Source organism: Dipodomys merriami, unplaced genomic scaffold, assembly GCF_024711535.1.
Source record: "Dipodomys merriami isolate MVZ:Mamm:240054 unplaced genomic scaffold, mDipMer1.0.p SCAF_11, whole genome shotgun sequence".
NCBI classification, from domain to species: Eukaryota; Metazoa; Chordata; class Mammalia; order Rodentia; family Heteromyidae; genus Dipodomys; species Dipodomys merriami.
The window spans coordinates 49,816,739-49,842,899 of NW_027202382.1; the positions used below are offsets into that span (position 1 = coordinate 49,816,739).

Sequence of the window (26,161 nt, forward strand, 5' to 3'; positions counted from 1 at the left end):
TTTGCTTATGTGGTGCTGAGGAATCGAATCCAGGACCTCATGCATGCAAGGTAAGCGCTCTACCACTGAGCCACCTTCCCAGCCCCTCCGTGAGACTCTTATCTCCAATAAACTACTAGAAAACTGGAAGTGGCTCTGTAGCTCCTGTGGTAGAGTGCTCACCTTGAGCTGAAGAGCTGAGGGACAGCACCCAAGCCCAGCCCCATGACAACAACAACAAAAAAGTCTTCAGGGACTTTTCCTCCAGGGCTGGCTTTGAACCATGATCCTCAGATCTGTCATCTGTCTCTCCTGAGTAGCTAGGATTACAGGAGTAAACCACCAGCACCCAGCAATATTATATATATATATACAATTATTTTTTGCTGGTCCTGAGGTGCTGTCCCTGAGCTCTTTTGCTCAAAGCTAGCACTCTTCCACTAGAGCTATAGCACCACTTTTGGCTTTTTCTGTGATTTAATTGGAGCTGAAAGTCTCACAGACTTTCCTGCCTGGGCTGGCTTTGAACTGTGATCCTCAGATCTCAGTCTCCTGAGCAGCTAGGATGAAAGGCGTGAGTCACCGGGGTCCAGATAAAAAAATAATTTTTAATTTGATAAAATGGTTATAAACTTATTTTAAATGCTTTTACATAAAAATAAAGTGATTTAAGAAACATGACATATTTCTCCATAGGTTATATCAATGGGCTTAAGTTCCCAATCAAAAGACTTATAGCAGCAGATTGGATCAAAAAACAAGATCCAATCTTTTGTTGTCTCCAAGAAACAAATCTCACAACAGTCAAAGATAAACACAAATTCCGAGTGAAGGGATAGAAAAAGATCTTTCAAAAATGTACCCTGCAAGAAGGCAGGAGCCTCCATATTGTTATCAGATAAAACAGACTTCATGTGAAAAGCAGTAAGAAGAGACAAAGAAGATCATGACATATTAAGAAAGAGAATGATCCATGAAGAGGAAATTACAGTGGTCAATATATGTATGTACATATATGTATGTACCAAATATATATGTACATACATATATATATATATATATATACATACACCAAACAATAAAGCACTAAATACATTAAACAAACAGACTTACAAAAACTGATAAATTCCAACACAATAGTGGGAGACTTTAACACCCTACTCTCACCAAAGGACAGGTCAACCAACCAAAGGATCAGCAAAGAAGCCTCTGGGTTAAATGATGCCATAACCCAATAGACATCTACAGAACATTCCACTCAACAACCACACAATGCACATTCTCCTCAGCAGCCTATGGAGCCTTCTCCAAAACAGATCATATCTATGAACATTCAACAAGTCTGAGCAAGTACAAAAGGATTGAGACAGCTCCCTTATCCTGTCTGAGCACAATGGAATTAAACTAGATCTCAACAGCAAAAGATACTACAGAAAACACTGGAACACATGCAGACTAAATTACACAATGTTGGATAACAGGTGAGCCACTGAAGAAATAAAAGAAGAAATCACAAAGTTTCTACAATCCAACAAGAATATAAACACATCATTCCAGGACCTCTGGGATACAGCAAAAGCAGTGTTGAGAGGAAAGTTCCTAGCTCTAAGCAGATATATAAAGAAAACAGAAGCCAGGTGCCAATGTCTCACTCCTGTAATCCCAGCTACTCAGGAGAAGACCCAGAAATAAAGCCACATACCTACAACTTAATATTTGATATTTGACAAGGGAGTCAAAGAAATACTGTGGAAAAAAATATAGCCTCATCAATAAATGGTGTTGGGAAAATTGGACATGCATATATTGGAAACTAAAATTGGATACCTGTTTGTCACCATGCATGAATATCAACTCAAAGTTTATCAAAGACTTAACATCAGATCTGAAACTACAGAAAGATGGAGTAGGAGAATTATTAGAAATTACAGGCATAGGTAGGAACCTTTTGAAGAGTCCCAGGGCACACAGAGAGGAGAGAGATTCAACCAATAGGATTACATCAAAATAAAGTTTCTGCACCATAAAGGACATGGTTATAAACTAGAAAGAGAGCCAACAACTGGGGGAAGATCTTTATTAGCAATACATCAGACAAAGGCCTCATATCCAAAATATACAAGGAGCTCAAGAAACTAACCCCTCCCAAAGCTACTAAACCAATCAATAAATAGGCAAAGAAGCTAAAGAGAGACTTCTCAGAAGAAGTAAAAATGGCAAATAGAAGCACAGGGAAATGCTAATGCCACAAAGGAAATGCAAATCACAAAATAACTTTTGAGATTCCATCTCACCCCAGTTAGACTGGCCAATGTCAAGAATCTGAACAGCAAATGCAGGTTGGGGTGTGGGGAAAAAGGAATCCTAGTGGTAAACTAGTGCAACTACTCTGGAAGGAGGTTTGGAAGTTCCTCAAATGAAATACAGAACTTCCCTATGACCCAGCCATACTACTCTTGGGCATCTACTCAGAGCATTAAAAGTCAGAATACTGTAAAGACCCTTGCACATCTATGTTCATTGCTGCACTATTCACAATAGCCAATATAGGATAACAGCCCAGATGTCCTACCATAGATGAGTGGATCAAGAATACACACACACACACACACACACACACACACACACACACACACACACACACACACACACACACACACACACACACACACACACACACACACACACACACACACACACACACACACACACACACACACACACACACACACACACACACACACACACACACAATGGAATTTTACTCATCCATTAGTAAGAATAATATGATGTTATTTGCAGGAAAATGGATGGACCTAGAAAAGTTATGCTGAGGTCAGCCAAGCCTGGAGAGACAAATGGCACGTGTTTTCTGTCATACATGGAAGCTAGATCTAAAATATAACTGGACATGATAACCTGTACAGAACTCTGGGCAATTACACACACGCAGACTAAAGGAGGCTATCATTACAAGAGGGTCACAAAGGTGTAACTTCTCTGAACATTTAAAAATAGTATATACCAAAACAAATTCCAGGAAATGGAAACATGGGAGGGAGGGGTTGTTTGTTATTGTTGGTGGTGGTGGTGTTTTTTTGCTTTGAGGTTTTTTTCTTCTGGGGGGTAGTTAAGAAGGGACATAGAAAGGGAGGGAGGAAGGGGGAATAAATGCAGTCTTTCTATTCAGTATACGCTATGTGGAAAATGACCTGTGTAACTCGTGGGTGGAGATGGGGGGGCAGGGAACTGGGGAAAAGTAAGGAAGAGGTGACATTGTCCAAAATAAAGAAATGCACTCATTACCTGACTTATGAAAGGGTAGCCCCACTGAACAACACCTTAATAATGACAATAAAGCTGGGCACTGGTGGCTCATGCCTGTATCCTAGCTACTCAGGAGGCTAAGATCTGAGGATCATGGTTCAAAGCCAGCCCAGGTAGGAAAGTCAGTGATACTCTTATCTCCAATTAAACACCAGAAAACCAGAAGTGGTGCTGTGGCTCAAGTGGCAGAGTGTTAGCCTTGAAGAGCTGAGAGACAGTACCCAGGCCCAGAGTTCAAGCCCCACGACTAACCAAAATAAAATAAAAAAATAAATAACAAGAAAATAAAAAATAAATTAAATAACAACAAAGAGATTATTTCAGAATGAAGTAATTTAAGGCCAGCTATGGCATCTCATATCTATAGTCGCAGCACTCAAGAGACTGACAGGAGGATCACCAGTTTGAGGCCAACCTAGGTTTCATGAGTCCCTGTCTCTAAATAAATAAGAGGATGAATGAGTGAATAAAGTTATTTAAATGTTAGGGCTTTCCTCCCTTTTTTGGTGACGTGGGGTATTGAACCTAATGCCTTGTGTATACTAGGCAGAGCTCAAGTATAGCCTCTGAAATACACCAAGCAGCTGGCTTTTTTTTTTTTTTTTTTTTTTTTTGGGTCCGGTCATGGGGCCTGAACTCTGGGCCTGGGCGCTGTCCCTCAGCTCTTCAGCTCAAGGCTAGCGCTCTACCACTTGAACCACAGCACCACTTCCGGCTTTTTTCTTTTTGCTTATGTGGTGCTGAGGAATGGAACCCAGGGCCTCAGGCATGCAAGGCAAGCGCTCTACCACTGAGCCACCTTCTCAGCCCCAACAGCTTGCTTTTATTCCTAAGGCCGACAAGCTGACAGAGGACTGTTGGACAGGCAGTCTAACCACTGGAACTCTTAGATGCTGTGCAGGATAATCTGAGAAGAAATGCTGCAGTCTGAGTCTATAAACCCAGATAACCTGAAGAGCCAGCACATGCACTGCAGAGCTGCATGATGTCCGTCCTATGAGCAACTGTTGACCTCACCCCACTCACCCCCAGCCCTTCCTTTACCCTCAGCCCAGCTCCTATTCCCCTCCAGTGTGCTTCCAGACACTCTGTAGCTGAGAGAGCTCAGTGTGACTATGAAAGGAGCTGGTTTGACTGCCTGGCAGTGATCCACCGGCCCAGAACAGTGCAGTGGAGGTAGAAGGGCCACCCACCCACCTACAGGCTAACTTGGCCCAGGATGCTGGGACCCAAGGCCTACAGAGGGTGCAAGAAAAACCACCCACACTTAGGGTATGAGACAGCAAACAGTCCGAGCAGAGGAGTTTGAGACAGAAACCAGAGAGCATGATGGTCGGCCCTTCCTCCCTCCCTCCCTCCCTCCTTCCCTTCTTTCCTTCTTTCCTTCCTTCCTTCTTTCCTTTCCTTCCTTCCTTCTTTCCTTTCCTTCCTTCCTTTTTTCCTTCCTTCCTTTTTTTTCTTCCTTTCTTCCTTTCTTTTGTGCAAGTCCTAGGGCTGGAACTCAGAGCCTGGGCACTGACCCTGAGCTTTGTTGCTCAATACTAACAAGCGTGTTAGTATTACTTGAGCCACAGCTCCACTTCCAGCTTTTTGGTACTTAATTAGAGATAAGAGTCTCACAGACCTTCTTGCCTGAGCTGGGTTCAAACCACGATCTCAGATCTCAGCCTCCTGAGTACTTGGATTACAGCCGTGGATCACGGGCACCCAGTAAGCATAATGTTTTTCATGCTACTAATCTAACACCAACTGTGAAATTAGGGCTTTAACAATTAGTTTTATTATGTAAAAATTGAAATACACACAAAGCAGAGAGGGATCCCCTTCTGCCTTTGTCCTCCTCAGCAGCCTCATTTTACAAACACCCCTGGACACTCTGAAGCCAGTCCCAAAGACAGCATTGTATCCACTAATGTCTGAATATGCTCCTGCAAGGGTGGGAAAACTTCTTTCTACCAAGGGCCATGTGGATATTTATAACGTCATTTGTGGGACATACGAAATTATCGATTATGCACACAGCTGCAGCAGCCAACAAGAAGTATATGAGAAGCACGTGTGTCTGTCCTGTCATGCACCACCCTATTTTAAGGGCCTTGTGCGACCTGTAGACTGGACATGCCCCGTTCCTGCTCTAAAGGATAAGTCCTTAAAAACATAGCCATAATAACTGTCATAATTAAAACTTAATTCCAAGCTATTTAAAAAATGTTGACAAGTGGCAAAGGTTCAAAACAGGTCAGTAAAGGCATTTACAAGTACTCAGCATTGCTGCCCATCAGGGACACAAAAATTCACACTACTGTGCGGTGCCACTCCTCTCCCAAGAGAATAAGTGGCTCATACCAAGAGACACCCTCTGAGCATGTGCAGTGTGGAGACATGGACTCAGATACTATGTTGTAAAGCAAGACAGCTGCTTTGGAGAACTGTCTACAGTCCCTAAAAACACATCCATCCTGTGACCCAGCAACTCCAGAAGCAGATGAGCTGTCCACAAGGTTAAGAATATGCCTAGTGAGCTGGGGTGTGGTGGCACTTGCCAGTAATCCCAGCTACTTGAGAGATGGAAGAAAGAGGATCTTAAAGGCCAGGGCAGCTGGGCGCTGGTGGCTCACATCTGTAATCCTAGTACTCAGGAAGCTGAGATCTGAGGATCGAGGTTCAAAGCCAGCCCCGACAGGAAAGTCTGTGAGATTCTTATCTCCAATAAGCCACTAGAAAACCAGAAGTGGTGCTGTGGTTCAAGTGGTAGAGCGCTCGTCTTGAGCTGAAGAGCCCAAGCCCAGAGTTCAAGCCCCATGACCGACAAAAACAAACAAACAAAAAACTGGAGGGGGAGGTTAGTCTGTTCAGTAAGATATTCTAAGGCTGGGCATAGTGACTCACACTTGTAATCCCAGCTACTAAGAGGCAGCAATTGAAGGACTGTGGTTCAAGGCCAGCCTGGGCCAAAAAGTTAGCAAGACCTGATCTCAACAAATAAACTGACTGTGGTGGCCTGTGCCTGTAATTCAAGCCATGCAGGAGGCCACAGGCAGGACAGTTGAGATCTGAAGCAGGCCATTGTCAAAGACTCTATCAGAAAAATAACTAAAGCAAAACAGGGCTAGAGTCTGGCTCAGTGGAAGAGTGCTGACCTGGATTCAGATCTCACTACCACCAAATACAGATAGATAAATGGACAGACGGATGGATGGATGGATGGATGGACAGATAGATAGACAGAAGGACAGACAGACAGATAAGAATGTGCAGCCAGGTACTAGTGGTTCACATCTGTACTCCTACCTACTCAAGAGGCTAAAATTTGAGGATCACGGTTCAAAGCCTGGGCAGGAAAGTCTGTGAGACTCTTACCTCTCATTAACCACCAGAAAACTAGAAGTAGTTCTGTGGCTTAGTGGTAGAGTGCTAGCCTTGAGCACAAACGCTCAAGAACAGCACCAAGGCTCTGAGTTCAAGCCCATAACCAACAAAACAAACAACAAGAACAAGAAAAGGATGTGCTTATTCGCAGTGCAGGCCTAACAGTCACGTTTTGTGGAGCGCTTGTGGAGCACTACTTGGCAGTGGAAGCAGCCCCAGGCAGAAGGCTGCGTTCTGTTCTAAAACCCAAGAAAGCAATCTGAGGGTGAGGTCAAGGGGCTAAGAACACCTCACCACAGGGCCCCTACAGGACAGGGCACCCCAGGGGGCTCAGCCACAGCATGTGGCCCAAAGGCCTGATGGCAAGAACAGAACACCCCACGGGGAGATGCTGCCCGGTGTGGACAGCGCAGTGCGGTCAGCCAGCAGTGTCCACACTGGTTCTCCAAGCTGAATCCACCCCCTTCAGCCTTCAGCACACCTGCGGCCTGCTGCTCAGCCCGGCCACGGAGGACCCAGTGTGGGCCTGGGTGTGAGCCGGCCAAGAGCCTGGTCTGCTGTGGGAAGGCTGGAGACAAGGACATGGAACAGGTCTCTGGATCCCCGGAGGAGCAGACGGAATGCACTTCTGCCACCAAGGAGCAGCCCACAGAAGAGGGGGCAGGTGGCCAAGGGAGCCAAGCTCTATCTGCCCTTGGCACGCAGCACAGGCATTCATGTCTAGAAGGGGGGTCAGGGGCCACTGTGGACACACCCACAGGGCTCAGACTACTGGGCCTTCCAGGAGAGCCCCCATCACCTTCCTGATGGATGGATACCTACCGCCCGACTCCACCCTCAGCCAGCCTCCAGCTCCTGGCTGGGGAGGACCACAGAGCAGCCTCTCTAGGTGCGGCCTGCAGCCAAGATTCCTGACTGGAGGTGCCACCAATGGTGAAGGCTCCAAACTCCAGGATGCAGCAACACCCCAGTCCCGCCACACCCTGACCCCACAGGCAGAGGATGGCCAGAACCACAAAAATAGAATGGCCTGTAGCTGCAGCCTTGAATACTGGGTCTTGAGACGCAGCATACCAATCACTCACTTGCTCTGCCAGGTTCTTCTGGTCCCTAAACAGGCAACTACAGCAACCGCAGTCATGGTTGCCAGCATCACGAGAGGCCTCTTAGAGACGGAGATCTGAGTCTGTGTTACTCCATGAGCCACAAGAGCAGGATTGCCAGCTGGGGGCAATGACCCTCTGCTAAGCCTCAAATAGTAAAGCAAGTGAGAGGCCTGGCTCTGAGGAGGCCCTTGTCCTGAAGAAGGCCCCGAGACGTGGGCGCCACACCATCCTCACTTCCCCATTTGTTCCAGAATGATACCATGGCATTGTTAATCACGACACCCACAGTATTCACTAGGAGGAAGACGCTGCTGACCAACCGCCTGAGACACAGTGTAAGTACCTTGTTCCAACACCACTGCTCTGCTACCCAGAGCAGTGGGCCTCTCTCCTCATATAATCCTGCCTCTTCTAGGTTCTGCTCATCCATACTTGACTGAATAGCCACCTGACCCACAGGTACAGTAGAAGCAAGTGCTCTGAGCCACACCTACCTGTAGGTACCTGCGTTTGATGGACGTCAGGGCTCCTGTGGGGAGCTTGGCCAGCTCTGAGTCTCGAACAGCATGCACGGTGCTGGCCCTGGCCTGGTGGCTCAGCGTCTACACCTGAGGAAGAAAAGACTGATGTTTGAATCTTCATTTTTCTAATTCAAGCTCACTGTATTTAGCCCATAATTAAACTAGTCACTTTTACAAAGGCTTAGTTTGATCCATTTCAATTCATAAGGTTATTTACAAATTAACTGTAATTATCATCAACTGTAATATGAAAGGACAACCATCTATTGAATAATAAGTTGAGTTTGTTTTAGAGGTGAAACAGATCTTTCATTTGAAGACTGATTTTTGGAGGCTAATGGTATTTGGGGGCTTTTTTGTGACATGAGTAAGTCGGAAAGTACAGCAGAAAAACAGAAATTCTGTCCAACAGTATAGTATGGATTTGAGGGAGGTTCTGTTCAGTTCATGAGTGTTATGGTAGCTGATTTTATTTTACTTTATTATTATTATTATTATTATTTTGTCGGTCATGGGGCTTGAATTCAGAGCCTAGGCCCTTTTCCTGAGCTCTTTTTGCTCAAGGCTAGCACTCTACCACTTTGAGCCACAGTGCCACTTCCAGTTTTCTGGTGATTAATTGGAGATAAGAGTCTCACAAAGCCAGGCCCTGGTGGCTCACGCCTGTAATCCTAGTTACTCAGGAGGCTGAGATCTGAGGATCTCGGTTCAAAGCCAGCCCAGGCAAGAAAGTCCATGAAACTCTTATCTCTAATAAAACCACCAGAAAACTGGAAGTGGCGCTGTAGCTCAAGTGGTAGAGCGCTAGCCTTGAGCTGAAGAGCTGAGGGATAGCGCCCAAGCCCAGAGTTCAAGCCTCATGACCAAAAAAAAAAAAGTCTCATGAACTTTCCTGCCCCAGCTGGCTTTGAACCTCCATCCTCAGATCTCAGCCTCCTGAGTAGCTAGGATTACAGGCGTGAGCCACCAGTGCCCAGCTCAAGTCCATTTTTTTAAAGTTGGTTTCCCAAATGATTTGTAGACCAAACCTGTGAAACATTTATATTTTTCTTCATATGATTTTAAAGCATTATCAGAAATAGGATTTAATTAAAACATAGTAAATAGTTGGAAGCATTTTTTTTTGTCAGTCATGGAACTTGAACTCTGGGCTTGAACGCTGTCCCTCAGCCCTTCAGCTCTTCAGCTCAAGGCTAGCCCTCTACCACTTGAGCCACTGCACCACTTCTGGTTTTCTGAGTGGTTTATTGGAGACAAGAGTCTCACAGACTTTCCTGCCTAGGCTGGCTTTGAATTGCAATCCTCAGATCTCAGCCTCCTGAGCAGCTAGGATGACAGGCATGAGCCAACAGTGCCCAGCTTTACAAAAAGTTTTTTAAACTGAATTTCTTCAGGTAAATTGAAGATTTGTTACAAAACAAAAAACAGCAAAAAGTTCCAAGCTCCAAAAATACTGCTGTGGACCTTGGAACAAGTCAGAGGCATGGACCCAAACCAATCAGCCTTGGGACGCTTCCGCCAGCTGGCCGCTGCTGTCACTGGAGATCCTCAGACGGTGACTCTGGCCACTCCCTACCAACCACGACCCAACACTGGCTGGCTACTCACTAGGACCCAGAAACCAGGGTCCAGCACCCTGGTCCCCAGAAGGCATTAGCAGTTCATTCCAGATCTGTTGCTGAACCATCTCCATCCTGGAGTCTCTCAGGGAAGCTTTCCCCAGGCCAGGCAGCCAGCCAGGCCAGTTCCAGGAAACAGACAGGAGGGCCTACCACCTACCACACCCATGGGGTCTCCCCAGAAATACTCCCCAGCCAGGCGCTTCTTCCCATCATCCTTGCAGATCACAGAACGCAGTCGGCCACTAAGGACAATGTATGTGCAGTCTGATTTGTCTACTTGAGGCCCTCAGCTCACCAGCCTTCACTCCCCCTAGGTCCAACCTTCCAAGAGCCACTCAGCCCCCAAGATGAGAAGATTAAAGTTTCAAAAGGTAGTCTTCTCAGTGAAATTCTCTGGTTTTGAAAAGTATAGGCATTTTTATTTGAAAATATTTTCACAAGCACACATCGATGGGCTGTTGGCTTTAATAAGTTTTTTAAACTTTTCTTACTTTAAAATTTAAAGACCATGAATATCGATGTGAAGCTGGCCATGAGTGGCCCAGCTAGGGTTAGAGGAAAAGACCTCATACACCAGCACCTCAGAAAGGGCATTCTAATGGTTCTCAGGCTCTTTGAAAAGGCGGTACATACTTAGGATATAGACACAGAAAGATGTCAGTAAAAATGTACTTTGTCTGCATGTATACAGCTGCACACAGAACTCAAGATGCCTACAAGGGCATTTTCATGTGGATGCCTAGGGAGATCAATCCATCTGGTATACAATCTCCACAAGAGTGAAGTTTGGTCTTCAGCTGTACTACTCTAAGTAGGGACACATTTATGGAGGAGAAATCTGCTAGCCAGCGGACCTCTCTGTACACTGCACCACAGCAGTCTTCTGACACTGCAGGCCTTCGGGGACCTCTCTGTACACAGCACACCTCCAGGCCTCACCTGCATATGGCACGCCCGGCCTCTACCTCCATCCAGTCCAGAGTGAAGTCTACCTGCTGCACAAAGGGTGACATTCTCTTCACCACAGTGTGTGCCACACTCAGGACAACCTCTGGATGTTTCTGCATGATCCTGGAAGGTATTCTAGAGTTACTTTCCCTCTCTTGATCTGAATTCCACCAGGTTCACTACTCACTATCACAGGGATTAAAAGCAGGTGGGATCTGTAACCTTACCTACCAAACACTAGTCTCCACGTCCACTCTGAGGTAACAAAGTGCTGAGGGATGGTTTGGGGCGGAGTGTGGTGTTTGGGCAGCCATCTGCTCCCAATTCCACAGAGCCCACAGCTTCTTCTAGTGCTACTGACCATGAAAGCCCCTTGAGGCCTAGGTCCTGGCGGTGGAATCACGCTCGCCAAACTCAGACTGTGAACAGACGGCGGCACACGGCTCCCAATGCACCTTTGCCACCATAGTTTGAAGGGGCCTTGAGTCTACAGGACAGCCTAGGCTGGGCAGGCTGGGGACCCTCACCCAACACATCCCGTCCCCTGTGCACAGACTGCTTAGGCAAGGCGCGGCAGGGACGTCCTAGTGGTTCCGGGGTAGAGTTCAGCGTTGCGCTGTTTGCTTGTACGAGGCAGGGAGAAGCAGGGCTGAGAGACTCTGGGTCCCGGCTGAGCAATAAAAAAGAGATGCCATTTGGTAAAAACCAGGAAATCAGAGTTGTGCCTCCTACTCTGGATGATGGGAGCCCCTTCCCCAGCCTAGAGCAATAGCAAGACAGCAGCTGGGTGGCGATGGGTTCTGAGAAGAAAATCCATGCTGTGCCCCCAGAGTTGAATAAGAAACCCCAAGATATTGTCTAGATGATGATGTCTGTGGGGGGGGGACTGTCTGTATCACAGGTTCTCACAAAACGTACAGACATGTACACACACAGACAGGACCCACACGTGGACTTTGCAAGGTGACAAACACACGCACGGGGCACAGAAGAGTCAGGCTATATGAAGGCCAAGTGAAAAGGACAGGAAGGCGTGTGCCTCCACAGCCACACTGAGCATCTTTCTTCCTTTTTTTTGGTCATAGACTTGAACTCAGGGCCTAGGTGCTGTCCCTGAGCCTTTTTCTTCAAGGTTAGCACTCTACCACTTAAGTCACAGCACTACTTCTGGCTTTTTTGAGTAGTTTATTGAAGATAAGAGTTTCACAGACTTTTCTGCCTGGGCTAGTTTGGAACTACGATTCTCAGATCTCGGCCTTCTGAGTAGCTAGTATTACAGGTGTGAGTCACCAGCACCTAACTGTTTCTTTTCTTGGCTTTCTGCTGGTTAATTGGAGATAAGAGTTTCCTAGCTTCGTGTGCCAGGCTGGCTTTGGACTGAGATCTCAGTCTCCTGAATAGCTTGGATTATATGCATGAGACATCAGTTGTACAGAGTCTATCCCTAGTACAGATAGGCAGGGAACAGAAGGCAGCAGGCCAAGAGCATGTTCTGAACCTCTGGGACTGGCATATTCACATGGTTCAGGAGACAGACAAACCCAGCTCCGTTCTGGGAACCCCTTGCTAGCGCAAGGACCTAGTGGATTTCCATTTCTCTAAAGCATCAGAGTCCCCGTCTGTAAAATGCATTTCCCTAGCACACTGAATAGTAAGTAGAACAGGGTGGCAAGCTGGAGGCCTTAGGGCCATTCATGGAGAGAAATCAGGCATTGTGCCAAAGCCCTGCAATCCCTTCCCCCACTGAATCCCCTCACAAGACACTGACCTGGAAGGAGTGCCAAGCAGAGAGCCGTGTGCTGTGGCATTGTTTGCCCAAGGCTGCCACCTTCTGGACAACTGGAACACTGCTCTGGATGTGTCTTGGCTGAGACTAAACTGCTGTGCTTCTCCACTATTTCGAGGTGCCTGACAGCTCCCTACAGTCTGACCCACCACTTGGCTGTTCGGTGAACTCGGTGATCATACGAGGCCTCTGGACTGAGAGAGACAGAAGCCTTCTAGGAACATTTATAAAAAGGTTGCTGTGAGTTGAATGCAAGTGGTTCACCATTCAGGAGGCTGAGATCTGAGGCTCATGGTTTGAAGCCAGCTCAGGCAGGAAAGTCCATGAGACACTTCTCTCCAATTAACCATCACAAAAAGCCCAAAGTGAAGGTGTGGCTCAAGTGGTAGAGCACTAGCCAGTGAGAAAAAAAAAAAAAAAAAGCTCAGGGACCGCACCAGGCTCTGCATCCAAGCCTCAGGACAGGCACCAAAAAAAAAAAAAAAAAAAAAAAAAAAAAAAAAAAAAAAAGTGCTGGGGCCAGTCTCTCACGCCTGTAATCCTTGATACTCAGGAGGCTGAGCTCTAAGGATCCAGGTTCAAAGCCAGCCCTGCTAGGAAAGTCCGTGAGACTCTTATCTCCAATTAATCACCCAAAAGTCAGAAGTGAAGCTGTGGCTCAAGTGGTACAGTGGTAGCCTTGAGCAAAAAAAGCTCAAAGGCAGTGACGAGGCGCCTAGTTCAAGCCCCAGGACTGGCACAAAAACAAACAAACAAACAAAAAACAAAACTAGGGGAAAAAAAGATAACACAACTGGTCTCCTGGCTAGACACTGATGGTATAATCCTAGCTGCTCAGGGGGCTGAGATCTGAGACTAGAGTTCAAAGCCAGCCTGGGCAGGTAAGTCTATCAGAGTCTTATCTCCAATTTATCACCAAAAAGCTGGAAGTAGATGTGTAACTTGATAATAGAGTGCCAGCCTCAAGCACAAAAGCTAAATGAGAACAAGGCCCTGAGTTCAAACCCTAGTACCAGCATACAGACAGATATACATGGGAGCGTGTATGCACATGCATACACACACGCACGCACGCACACAGAATGGGTTTCCTGAGCATGAGCAGACTAAAGAACACAACTCCCTATTCCAGCTCTGGCCACCAACACATAGCCATGGAATGAACACACACACACACACACACACACACACACGCACACACACACGCACACACGCACGCACACACACACGCACACGCACACGCACGCACACACACGCACACACACGCACACGCGCGCGCGTGCGCACGCGCACACACACACACGTGCACACACACACACACGCACACACACGCACACGCACGCACGCATACGCACACACACGCGCGCACACGCGCGCGCACACGCACACACGCGCACACGCACGCACACACACACGCGTGCGCACACACACACACACATACACACACACGTCAGCACCACATACCCAAGGAGAAAACAGAACTTAGCAGACATCGATGGGCCAGATGAAAGCTGGGACTTACTGGGCTTGTCACGGCACTAATGCCTGTAGCCAGTTAGCTCTAACAGGAGCTCAAAGGGTCCAGGAAGCAAGCACTGGGCCCAGCCTCCCAGCCCTCAGAGACAGAGGAAAGTACGACAAACAAGACAGACAGTGTTCCTGGTACCTCAGGGTGGGTGAGAGGGCCGTGGGGCTTGACTCATAGAAGTGGGCTTTGGAGACAGACAAGAAGCGGCAGACCCTGTTGGCTCTGATAGTGAACATCAAGGGTTTGCCAGTGAGCACCACCAGCTGGCCTCCCATTTCTCCAGATGTGTAAGGAACAGGCAGGTATCCTCCTGGTGGTCAATCTTCTGTTGGTACATGTGTAGCAGTCCAGAGACCACAAATCAGATGTTTACATCCTGGCAAAAAACAGAGATGCATCAGGTATGGCCTGGAATTTCCTATTGGCCCAGAGAAGTTGACCTTCTGGAGCTCTGCAAAGCCCACAAAACTGAGCACAACAAGCAGTAGCTTCCATGCCTATTGGTGCTTCTTTGAATAATCTGTGGACATAAAAAGCCTTGGGCACAGACACCTACCGGGAGCATTCCAGTAGTTATATAGCTTTTTTTTCTTTTGTTTTGTTGGTTGTGGGGCTTGAACTCAGGGCCTGGACACTGTCCCCTGAGCTTTTCTGCTCAAGACTAGCTAGTGTTCTAACACTTTGAGCCACAGCTCCACTTCCCAGTTTTCTGGTGATTAATTGGAGATAAGAGTCTCATGGGGGGCTGGGAAGGTGGCTCAGTGGTAGAGCGCTTGCCTTGCATGCATGAGGCCCTGGGTTCGATTCCTCAGCACCACATAAGCAAAAAGGAAAAAGCCAGAAGTGGCGCTGTGGCTCAAGCGGTAGAGCGCTAGCCTTGAGCTGAAGAGCTGAGGGACAGCGCCCAGGCCCAGAGTTCAGGCCCCACCCTACAGGTGTCAGCCATCAGCACTGGCACTGGGAAGTTCTATAGTTTTATAATTTAGTTTAGCAGTATTTATGGTTAGTGATTCTTCAATCACAGGAAACTTACTTTCAGGTCAAACACACGCATTGCCCTCCCTTTGCCCTCCCACTCACTGCTCCAGTTTTCGTACAGAAGTGAGGATATGGCCTCTCTTCAAAGCCAGGGTGTTCTGCAGCCTGACGTGTGCTGCCCTGAATGGGAGCCAATGTTGGCTCGTTCTACACATCTACCATCCTTCACTCAGCATATGTTTTGGCCAAACATCAACACGTATGCCCTCAAAAAACATCCAGGGACTAACCCCAACTACTTTGTTGTCCTTTGTGGGACTCTTCCCAAATCTGTTCACTCTGTCCTAATCCTTCAGGTTTAGCAAGAGGGGCAGTGTAGCAAGCATACGCACGGTGTGGCTATATACCCGGGCACAGGGCTGCTGAGGACAAATGGCCTCTGAGACAGTGCCAGAGTTGCAGCAGGCCACTGCTTGGAGACTCCCCAGCTCATACTCCAGTGCTGAACTGTGGGGATGGTAGTCCCTGGCCAATCCCCGGGCCCAAGGCCGTCTGCTTACCCGGTCTCCTTGTTTTGACACTACTGTGCCTGCAGGGACATGGAGAAGTGTCACCTGGCTATCAAACAGAGAGGGGTCCTAAAGCAGAAGGTTTAAAGAAGGTATATAAGCCAGAGCCGGTGGCTCACGCCTATCATCATGACTAGCTACTTAGAAGGCTGAGCTCTGAGGATCATGGTTTGAAGTCAGCCCAGGAAGGAAAATCAATGGGACTCTTATCTCCAATGAAACACTGAAAAGATGCTGTAAGGTTTTCAGGAAAGCCAGAAGTGGAGCTGTGGATCAAGTGGTAGAGCCAAAAATCACAGGGACAGTGCTTGGGACAGAACTGGCACCAAAAAGAAAAAAAAAGGAAAAAAAATAAGAGACATGAAAAGGCATTTATGTGCAGACACAAAAAAATGGAGGGCCACACAGGATGAAACAGAGGCCACCAACAGCAGGACTAAAGCAGGCACTGCTAACACGGACCTCACCAACAGCAGGACTAAAGCAGACATTGCCAACACGGACCTCACCAACAGCAGGACTAAAGCAGACATTGCCAACACAGACCTCACCAACAGCAGGACTAAAGCAGGCACTGCCAACACAGACCTCACCAACAGCAGGACTAAAGCAGACATTGCCAACACGGACCTCACCAATAGCAGGACTAAAGCAGACATTGCCAACACAGACCTCACCAACAGCAGGACCTCACCAACAGCAGGACTAAAGCAGACATTGCCAACACAGACCTCACCAACAGCAGGACTAAAGCAGACATTGCCAACACGGACCTCACCAACAGCAGGACTAAAGCAGGCATTGCCAACACGGACCTCACCAACAGCAGGACTAAAGCAGGCATTGCCAACACGGATCTCACCAACAGCAGGACTAAAGCAGGCACTGCCAACACAGACCTCACCAACAGCAGGACTAAAGCAGGCATTGCCAACACGGACCTCACCAACAGCAGGACTAAAGCAGGCATTGCCAACACGGACCTCACCAACAGCAGGACCTCACCAACAGCAGGACTAAAGCAGACATTGCCAACATGGACCTAACAAAACCCAGAGTGCTTTGAAGAAAGGATCTGTGGAGTATAGCAGAAAAATATAGAAATGGATTCTAATACTTTTGTGAAATTATTTGAAAGGAGATTGCACTCAGTAAGGAAGGACAATTAACTTTATGAGAGTGCTGGCATAAAGGAAGACACTGAGTGAGGTGGTCATGGCTCATGCCTGTAGTTCCGACCCCTTAGGAGGCTGAGGCAGGAAGGTCACTTTCTCTGAGAGATTCAAACCCAGCACGCGCACATAGGGAGACACAGGCTTTTGTTGTTGCTATTGTACTAGTGTTTGCCTCAAGGCTTCACACCCCAGTTAACCAGGAAAATGTCAGACTTGAGGTGTGGCTCAAGTGGTAGAGCTCTAACTATGACACCAAAAGCCAAGCAAGAGCATGAGGCCTAGAGTTCAAGCCCTGGTACTTGTATACACAAAATATAAACAAGTAATAACAAATAAATACATAATGTTTATCAAGTAGGATGTTACTTCATATAACACTAGTACAGATTAACTCTGGGACATCACACGTGGCACCTCATGTTCTGGGACCCTGAGAATGTGATGCTTATAAAAATCTAAGAACATCCTGATTAAATTCACACATCATCAAGAGAATAATATAAAAATAGAATGGTCACTGGTCACCTTTAGAAAAAGCAAGTGACGGGCTGGGAAGGTGGCTCAGTGGTAGAGCGCTTGCCTTGCATGCCTGAGGCCCTGGGTTCGATTCCTCAGCACCACATAAGCAAAAAGAAAAAAGCCGGAAGTGGCGCTGTGGCTCAAGTGGTAGAGCGCTAGCCTTGAGCTGAAGAGCTGAGGGACAGCACCCAGGCCCAGAGTTCAAGCCCCACGACCGACAAAAAAAAGAAAAGAAAAGAAAAAGCAAGTGACTAGAACTATTAGACATCTCAAGCTGTCTAAGCTGCAGTTTCATCATCCTACACATAGGACTTATATTGCCCATTTCTCAGAGTTATTTTAAAACTTGCACAGGGTCATATAAATAGCACTTGGCATCAATAGAAGGATATAAATAAGTAAGATAAAAATAACAAACTGCAGATAGAGCATGGGTGAAAGTCCATGAGCCCCACTCACAGTAAGTTCCAACAGAGCCCAAATCAGAGCCACAGGCATGCAGACACACAGGAGAGGGGAAGCAGGCCGCACAAGGGAGAGGCAGGCTTACTCTGACCCTGTGATGGACACACACACACACACAGAACTCATGGAGTTATATACTTAGGGTTGATGGATTCACTCTGTATTACACAGCAATGAAGCACTACCACTGAGGAAACAATCCTAAATAGGAAGCCAGTCTGTGATGGCAGGGGTCCACAGTACTCGCTCTGGTGAAGGCACAGACTTCCCAAGTGGGTATGTGAAGCACCCAGCATCTCCCATCTGATGGTAGCCTCAAAGTGCACATCTGGCTATAGTAGCCCCTAGCATGCAGCTAGAAAGTGAAAAAAAAAATTGTTTTTGTCAGTCACGGGGCCTGAACTCTGGGTCTGACCACTGCCCCTCAGCTCTTCAGCTCAAGGCTAGCGCTCTACCACTTGAGCCACAGCGCCACTTCTGGCTTTTTCTGCTTATGCAGTGCTGAGGAATCGAGCTCAGGACCTCGTGCATGCAAGGCAAGCGCTCTACCACTGAGCCACCTTCCCAGCCCAGTGAAAAAATGTTGTACAGTCCTGGGGCTTGAACTCAGGGCTTGGGTGCTTATCCCTAAGCTTTTTGTGCTTAAGGCTAGTACTTTACCACTTGACCACAGCTCCACTTCTGGCTTTCTGATGGTTAATTGGAGATAAGAGTCTCACACTGGGGCTGGGAAGGTGGCTCCGTGGTAGAGTGCTTGCCTTGCATGCATGAGGCCCTGGGTTCGATTCCTCAACACCACATAAGAAAAAAGAAAAAAGCTGGAAGTGGCACTGTGGCTCAAGTGGTAGAGTGCTAGCCTTTAGCTGAAGAGCTGAGGGACAGCGCCCAGGCCCAGAGTTCAGGCCCCACAACTGTACCCCCCCACACACCAAAAAAAAAAAAAAAAGAGTCTCACACTTTCCTTTTTCCTGCTTTGAGCAGTGATTTTCAAATGTCAGCCTTCTGAGTTGCCAGGATTACAGGTTCAAGTTTAGTGAAATTTAAGAACCCACAATAATTGATTTAAACAGTTCCAAGTAACCACAGAAGGCTGGAAACTGTCAGTAATAAGAATACTCAGTTTTAAGTCACTGGAATGTGGCCAGAACAGTTAACTTGAGGTCAAGTATTTTTCATAGCCACATGAAGATAGCATTTTTACATAGGCTAGGCCTTTGCAGAACCTGAGCCGTGTGGTCTTCAGAAGACGCTCTTCCCAGAGAGTAACAGTGCTGAACCAGACCATCACAGGGTGCTGACAGGCTAAAGAAAGGAGTGCGGAGCCCAGGGAGAAGCTCTTGGATCATAGCATGTGCCCCGAGACCCCCTGACCTAGCAGTGCATCTGCAGTGTAGTTTAAAGATGTTATTTAAGAACAACCTTGCTAACCAGACATGGTGGCACAAACCTGTAAGCCCAAGACTCAGAGGCTGGGGCCAGAAGACTATAAGTTCAAGACTACCTAGTCTACACAGCAAGTTGAAGGCCAGCCTGGGATATATAGAACAAGACACAATTTCAAAAACAACAACAACAAAACTCCAGCAATCATGCTTCAACATAACTCTTTCCATGCCAAAAGAACATAGCTGAGCTCATATGAAAAATATAAACAGGGGCTGGGAAGGTGGCTCAGTGGTAGAGCGCTTGCCTTGCATGCCTGAGGCCCTGGGTTCAATTCCTCAGCACCACATAAGCAAAAAGAAAAAAGTCGGAAGTGGTGCTGTGGCTCAAGTGGTAGAGGGCTAGCCTTGAGCTGAAGAGCTGAGGGACAGCGCCCAGGCCCAGAGTTCAGGCCCCACGACCAGACCAAAAAAAAAAAAAAATATATATATATATATAAACAATAGTACTTCCTCCCAGGAACAATAAAGACCAATTTTTAAGATTATATCTACTAATATTTAAAGTTACTCCTTATAGGAAAACACTTGATTTATACAGCTATTTTATTCATTTATTTGTTTATTTATTTATTTTTGTTGGTCATGGGGCTTGAATTCTGGGCCTGAACACTCTTCAGTTCAAGGATAGCACCCTGCCACTTGAGCCACTGCGCCACTTCTGATTTTCTGAGTGGTTTATTGGAGATAAGAGTGTCACAGACTTTCCTGCCTGGGCTGGCTTTAAATCATGCTCTTCAGTTCTCAGCCTCCTGAGTAACTAGGATGACAGGTATGAGCCACCAGCACCTAGCTGCTCTTTTCTTGTATCAATAAGATTTTGAAATGTTTAATAAAGCAATCAACAATAACTTGTTATCCATGCTGAGATACTATGTATTCAGAGTATTAATTTATGATTACATAGCATATGGCATGATTATATTATTTTTAATATACAAATTATAATTCACAAACCAAGATATTATACCAAAATCTATTTTAGAATAAACTCTGCCATACTCCCAGAAACAAAATAAATGTATGCACAGACATACAGAACTTCCATAGAATTCTTAAGATGCTAGACTTCTCTGATTTAGTACGCATTATTTTAAGACATATGAATATGCAAAGTTGGTCCAACTATAATGTTAAAGATAAAACCTACTGGGCCCTAGTGGATTAAAGCTATAATTCTAGCTACTCAGGAGGCTGAGTAGTAGTTTCAAAGCTAGCCTGGGCAGGAAAGCCCATGAGAGGCTTATCTCCAATGAACTACCAAGAGAGCCAGAAGTGGAGCTGTGGCTCAAGTGGTAGGATACTGGCCTTGAGCACAAAAGCTCGGGCAAAGCACTCAAGCCCCAAGACCAGCGCCACACAAAAAAGGAAAACAGTGCACCTACAGACTGACTTGGTTCTACCCTAGCACTGTCTAAAGACAGTCACTGTCCACATATGGCCAATGAGCACCTGAAATGTGCTAGCATAACTGAGGAGAACATTGTATTTTAATGTTAATAACTACATCCAGGTCAGAAGCAGTGAGAATTTCTTAGGGGGTAGTGTAATGTGAGCAGTGAAGTGCTCAGAGAACTGTCAGGACGCCGCACCCACACCACTACAAGTACTCCATGACCAGCAGCTCCAACAGAAACATGTATGTTTGCTCACTGGACACAATGAAGATGAACTGCACATCAAGGGTGCATGAGTGTCACAGAAACAGCATGGAACAAAAGGAGTCAGGTCCAAACAAGTTCATACCACATCATCCCTTTTCTACAAAGAAAACTAGGCAAAGCTGACCCATACTCTAGAAATCAGATGGCAGGTAAGCAATGGTGGGAACACAAAGCACAAGTATGTGCAGTCAGACTGGCTGATGTCTTTGCTTTTCATCTACTAAGTTTTATGAAAATTCATCAAACTGGCCATTTGTGATATGCATATCATATAAATACTGTATGGCTATAATAAGTTAATAAAAATTAAAATGACATAGTAAAGCTAGGCATCCATGGTTCATGCCTGTAATCCTAACTACTCAGGAGGTGAAGATCTGGAGGACAGTGGTTTGAGGCCAGCCTGGTGAGAAAAATCTGTTGGATTCCATCTCCAAAGTAACCAGCAAAAAACAACAGCTGGTGCAGGGTACTGGTGGCTCACACCTATAATCCTAACTACTCAGGAGGGAGATCTGAGGAATGTAGTTCAAAGCTAGCCCAGAAAGGAAAGTCTGTGAGAACTCTTTATCTCCAATTAACCACTCAAGAACCAGAAGTAGCACTATGGCTCAAGTGGTAGAGTGCTAGCCTTGAGCACAACGAGGCTCAGGGACAGTGCCCAGGCCCTGAGTTCAAGCCCCACAACTGACAAAAACAAACAACAGAGCTAGGGTTGGCAGAAGGTGGTAGAACCCTTCCTAGGAAGAGCAAGGCCCTGAGTTCAAACCCCAATGCCACCACAAACTAAAGAGTAACTTAGGGAGACAAAGGTCAGGCTATGTAATCTAATTTATAAAATGTCTAAGTCAAGGTATTTCATGAAAACATGTTAAAATCAATGGTTGTAAGGAACTGGAAAGGAGAAAGAGGAATAAACACTAGTGGTGTGAGATTCTTTATTTTGAAAATGTCTTAGACTTGGGTGGCGGTGATTCCTTAATAATTGTGAATATACAAAAAAACTCATTGGATTGTATACTTTCAAAGGGTAAATTCTATAATATATGAACTATATCTCAAAAAAAGCTATTACTTTTTTAAAAATCCATGCAGGTTCAGAAACTTGAAAACTAAAAGAAGATGGCACTCTACCAAAAGGCAGCAACTGGGCTGAGAATGTGGTAGAGTGCTCACCTAGCTCGCACGAAGGCCTGGGTTGGATTCCTCAGAACCACATAAACAGACAAGGCGGGAAGTGGTGTTGTGGCTCAAGTGGTAGAGTGCTAGCCTTGAGCAAAAGAAGCTCAGGGACAGTGCCCAGGCCCTGAGTTCAAGCCCCAGGGCTCGCAAAATAAAAGGCAGCAACTATTTTGTTACTGGGTAAGTTATCATCACATCCATTAAGCTGACTTCTACTTCTCACACATGGTTCATAAAACATGAGTGTGAATGAAAGACTCTGATGTGGAAGATAATAAAAATAAATCCAGAAGAATATATTTATGCTCCAGGAATAGCAAAGGATGATTAAATACAAAACACAAATCACCAGGTGCTGGTGGCTGGTTTTTAATAGAGGAACATTGAGGGCTCCTGACAAGTGACAGCTCTAAAGCTAGTTTTCTGATTGATGGAGACAGTGTCTGCAACAGTTAAGACCAAGGAGGAAACCATGGCACATACCTGCACTGGGTGCCGAGGCAGGACAGACGTGTTTAAGACTCACTTAGAAACAAAGGAGGAGGCTGCAATAAGAAATGCACTCATTACCTTGCCCATGTGATTGTAACCCCTCTGTACAGTATTTTCACAATAAAAAAATAAAATAAAATACAAATTAATTTGATTTTTAAAAAAAGACTCACTTAGACAATATAATGAGTTCCCGGCCAGCCTGACCTGGAGTGAGCCTACTAAAAATAAAACTAACAAGAAGACTGAGAAGGGATCTCTACTACAGCACATAAAGTAAAGACCAATGGAAAGACCAGGCCAGTGACTCAAACCTGCATGCCTAGCTACTCAGGAAGCTGAGATCTGAGAATCTTGGTTTGAAGCCAGTCTGGGTAGGAAAGTCCTTGAGATTCTTATTTCCAATTAACCACCAAAAAGCCAGAATTGGAGTTGTGACTCAAATGGCAGTGCTAGCCTTGAGCAAAATAGCTAAGGGACAGGACCCAGACCTTAGAGTCCCAGGCTGTCATAAAAAATAATAAAAAGAAAAGAAACAAAGCCAGGTACCAGTGTCTCATACCTATACTCCTAGTTACTTAAGTAACTAGTTCAAAACAGGCCAGGCAGGAAAGTTTGTGAGACTCTTGTCTCCAATAAACTATCAGAAAAAGCCAGAAGTGGCGCTGTGGCTCAAGTGGTAGAGTGATAGCCTTGGGCAAAAGAAGCTCAGGGACAGTACCAAGGTCCAAAGTTCAAGACCAGGACTAACAATATACATATATGTATGTAGGTATATGTATATGTGTGTATATATATCATCAGACAATTTTGGAAAAGGAAATCTGGTTACCTTCAGGTGAATCAGGTCGAGAAGCTTCGAGGTGATATCGATGAGCAGGTTGGGCAGCGTGGATGCACTGCCAGAGTCGCTGCAGGGATCCCTGGAGCTACACACATGGCTGCCTTCAGGCCAGCAGCACAAATATGGGCTGGACACCCACATGTTCCATGTTGGCCACTGGCAAGCGGGGGTTCCAGCAAAGGTCAGCAGGGATAAGAAAGGAAGGAAAAAGTTAAGGAGCATTGCATGCTGGCTGATGATGACATAGCAATGGCCCAAAGGGCCCAGTTGAGACTGCAATTGAGATCCATCAAGCTGAACATAGGGGAGACCAGGGCAAGAAGGATGGAAAGCAGAGAACACAGGGACCTCTCAGCATTAGGCTGCAAATGAGAAAGGGTAAATGTATGTGGAACAGCTCAGTTTGGAGTGGAAAGACCAGGGGAGGGGAGCCTGCCTCTGTGGAAGGGTGCAGCAGTGGTGGCCGGTCACAGGTGGACTCAGACCCCAGCACGGAGGGCACCAAGCACAGGGCTGGTAGAGTGGGGTTCACAGAGGTGCACCCCAGGATGTTCAAAGACACCCACCAATCCCTCAACCCAAGGTGGAGTTCAAGCTCAGGCTCCTCAGGGCCTGCGGGCTCTCTCTCATCCACCTGTTAGCTGCACCAAGTTCAGGGGATCTACCTCCCTGAGCTGTACAGGAAGATGTCAGCTCAGACACAGAGCCCACCATAACATCAGCCGGACTGCGATGGGGCCCTTTACCTTGTGACAGTGAAGGGTCAAGGTCACCAGCATGGGGCTGCCCCAGCTCATCTCTGATCTCCCCATGGACTGAAGGCAGAGGGGAGGAGCTGCTCTTCAGCAGAGGCCCAGAGGTTGCTGGACATTTCCCCCCACGATCTGGGGGAGACAGGCATGAGTTAGCTCAGGACCCACAGAGCACCAGGGTGTGGCTCTAGCTCAAGCAGACACATCTAGGAGCAGGATGCACATAGCAGCACATGGCCAGCGGATGGTCCTCCAAAATGCCCTGTGTACCTGCAAACCCCCACCTTAGTCCACCTCACCATCGGCCATAGAATGACAAGCAAACCCTGGCCTCAGACTGGTTGGTCCTGCTCAAATCACTCCAGCCCTGCACCCCTCTCTTAGCCTTCCCTTTCAGGGCTTTCCTGAATGGACTGCTCCCTCTTGCTGTCCAAGAGTTTAAGTGGAAGTCCCTGCTCCAGGGGTGGGGGAGGGGATGCTCTGTTCAGGGCAGGGGTGACAGGGTGGTGCTATCTTCAGGGCAGGGGTGAGGGGCGGTGCTCTGGTCAGGGCAGGGGTGAGGGGGCAAGGCTCTGTTCAGGGCAGGAGTGGCAGGGCGGTGCTCTGTTCAGGGCAGGGGCGAGTGGGACACGGTGCTCTGTTCAGGGCAGGGGTGAGGGGGGCAGTGCTCTGTTCAGGGCAGGGGTGAAGGGGCAGTGCTCTGATCAGGGCAGGGGTGAGGGGGGTGAGGCTCTGTTCAGAGCAGGGGCGAGTGGGACACGGTGCTCTGGTCAGGGCAGGGGTGAGGGGGTGAGGCTCTGTTCAGGACAGGGGTGAGGGGGGCAGTGCTCTGTTCAGGGCAGGGGTGAGGGGGCAGTGCTCTGTTCAGGACAGGGGTGAGGGGGGCAGTGCTCTGTTCAGGACAGGGGTGAGGGGGCAGTGCTCTGTTCAGGGCAGGGGTGAGGGGGCAGTGCTCTGTTCAGGGCAGGGGTGAGGGGGGCAGTGCTCTGTTCAGGGCAGGGGAGAGGGGGGCAGTGCTCTGTTCAGGACAGGGGTGAGGGGGGCAGTGCTCTGTTCAGGACAGGGGTGAGGGGGGCAGTGCTCTGTTCAGGGCAGGGGTGAGGGGGCAGTGCTCTGTTCAGGACAGGGGTGAGGGGGGCAGTGCTCTGTTCAGGGGAGGGGTGAGGGGGCGAGGCTGTATTCAGGGCAGGGCTGAGGGGGCCAGGCTCTGCTCTGTTCGCAGCAGGGTGAGGGGGCCAGGCTCTGTTTGTGGCAGGGGGAGGGGGGAGGCTCTGTTTGGGCTAGGGGAGAGGGGGCGAGGCTCTGTTTGGGGCAGGGGGAAGGAGGAGGCTGTTCGGGGCAGGGTGAGGGGAGTCTTGGGCACCATGCTCTTCCGGAGCACCAACCTCTCTGGCACAATACACCCACTGGACAACCATAAGGCAAGATAAACGTGTCCAAATCCTGACTCCCAGGAATCCTCCAGCACATCAGAGGGCAGCTGGTTAAGCAGGACACTCCACGATGCCCACAATCGCCTCCCCCAAAGTCCTGACAGTTCACAACCAAGCGTGCCATGGCTGTGGCTGTCCGCCCTGTCCTGAGGAGGGCACGCTGCGGGCTGGGGAGCTCCATGGTCAGGCCCAGGTAGGTGCACAGAGCCAGGAAGGTCACCCTCTGCAGCTGCACCATGATGATCTGAAAGATGCCAGGACAGGCGGGCGCCAGTGGCTCATGCCTGTCACCCTAGCTACTTAGAAGGATGAGGTCTGAGGATTGGGGTTCAAAGCCAACCTTGGCAGGAAAGTCTGTGAGACTCTTATCTCCAATTAACCACCAGAAAACTGGGAGTGGAGCTGTGGCTCAAAGTAGTAGCGTGCTTGTCTTGAGCAAAAGAGCTCAGGGACAGCACCC

General features: G+C 47.6%; 1 protein-coding gene across 1 annotated transcript in view; it reads right to left on the reverse strand.

Annotated features, from left to right (window-relative positions):
• Pnpla7 (patatin like phospholipase domain containing 7) overlaps positions 1–26,161 on the reverse strand; it is a 62,347-nt gene that overhangs the window by 19,664 nt on the left and 16,522 nt on the right. The window contains 11 exon segments of the mRNA XM_070005250.1: positions 8,281–8,389; positions 10,082–10,209; positions 10,868–10,995; positions 14,358–14,469; positions 14,472–14,562; positions 15,725–15,802; positions 16,411–16,690; positions 20,945–21,006; positions 23,505–23,617; positions 24,263–24,400; positions 25,780–25,953. Coding sequence (XP_069861351.1) covers positions 8,281–8,389; positions 10,082–10,209; positions 10,868–10,995; positions 14,358–14,469; positions 14,472–14,562; positions 15,725–15,802; positions 16,411–16,690; positions 20,945–21,006; positions 23,505–23,617; positions 24,263–24,400; positions 25,780–25,953 — 1,413 coding nt within the window.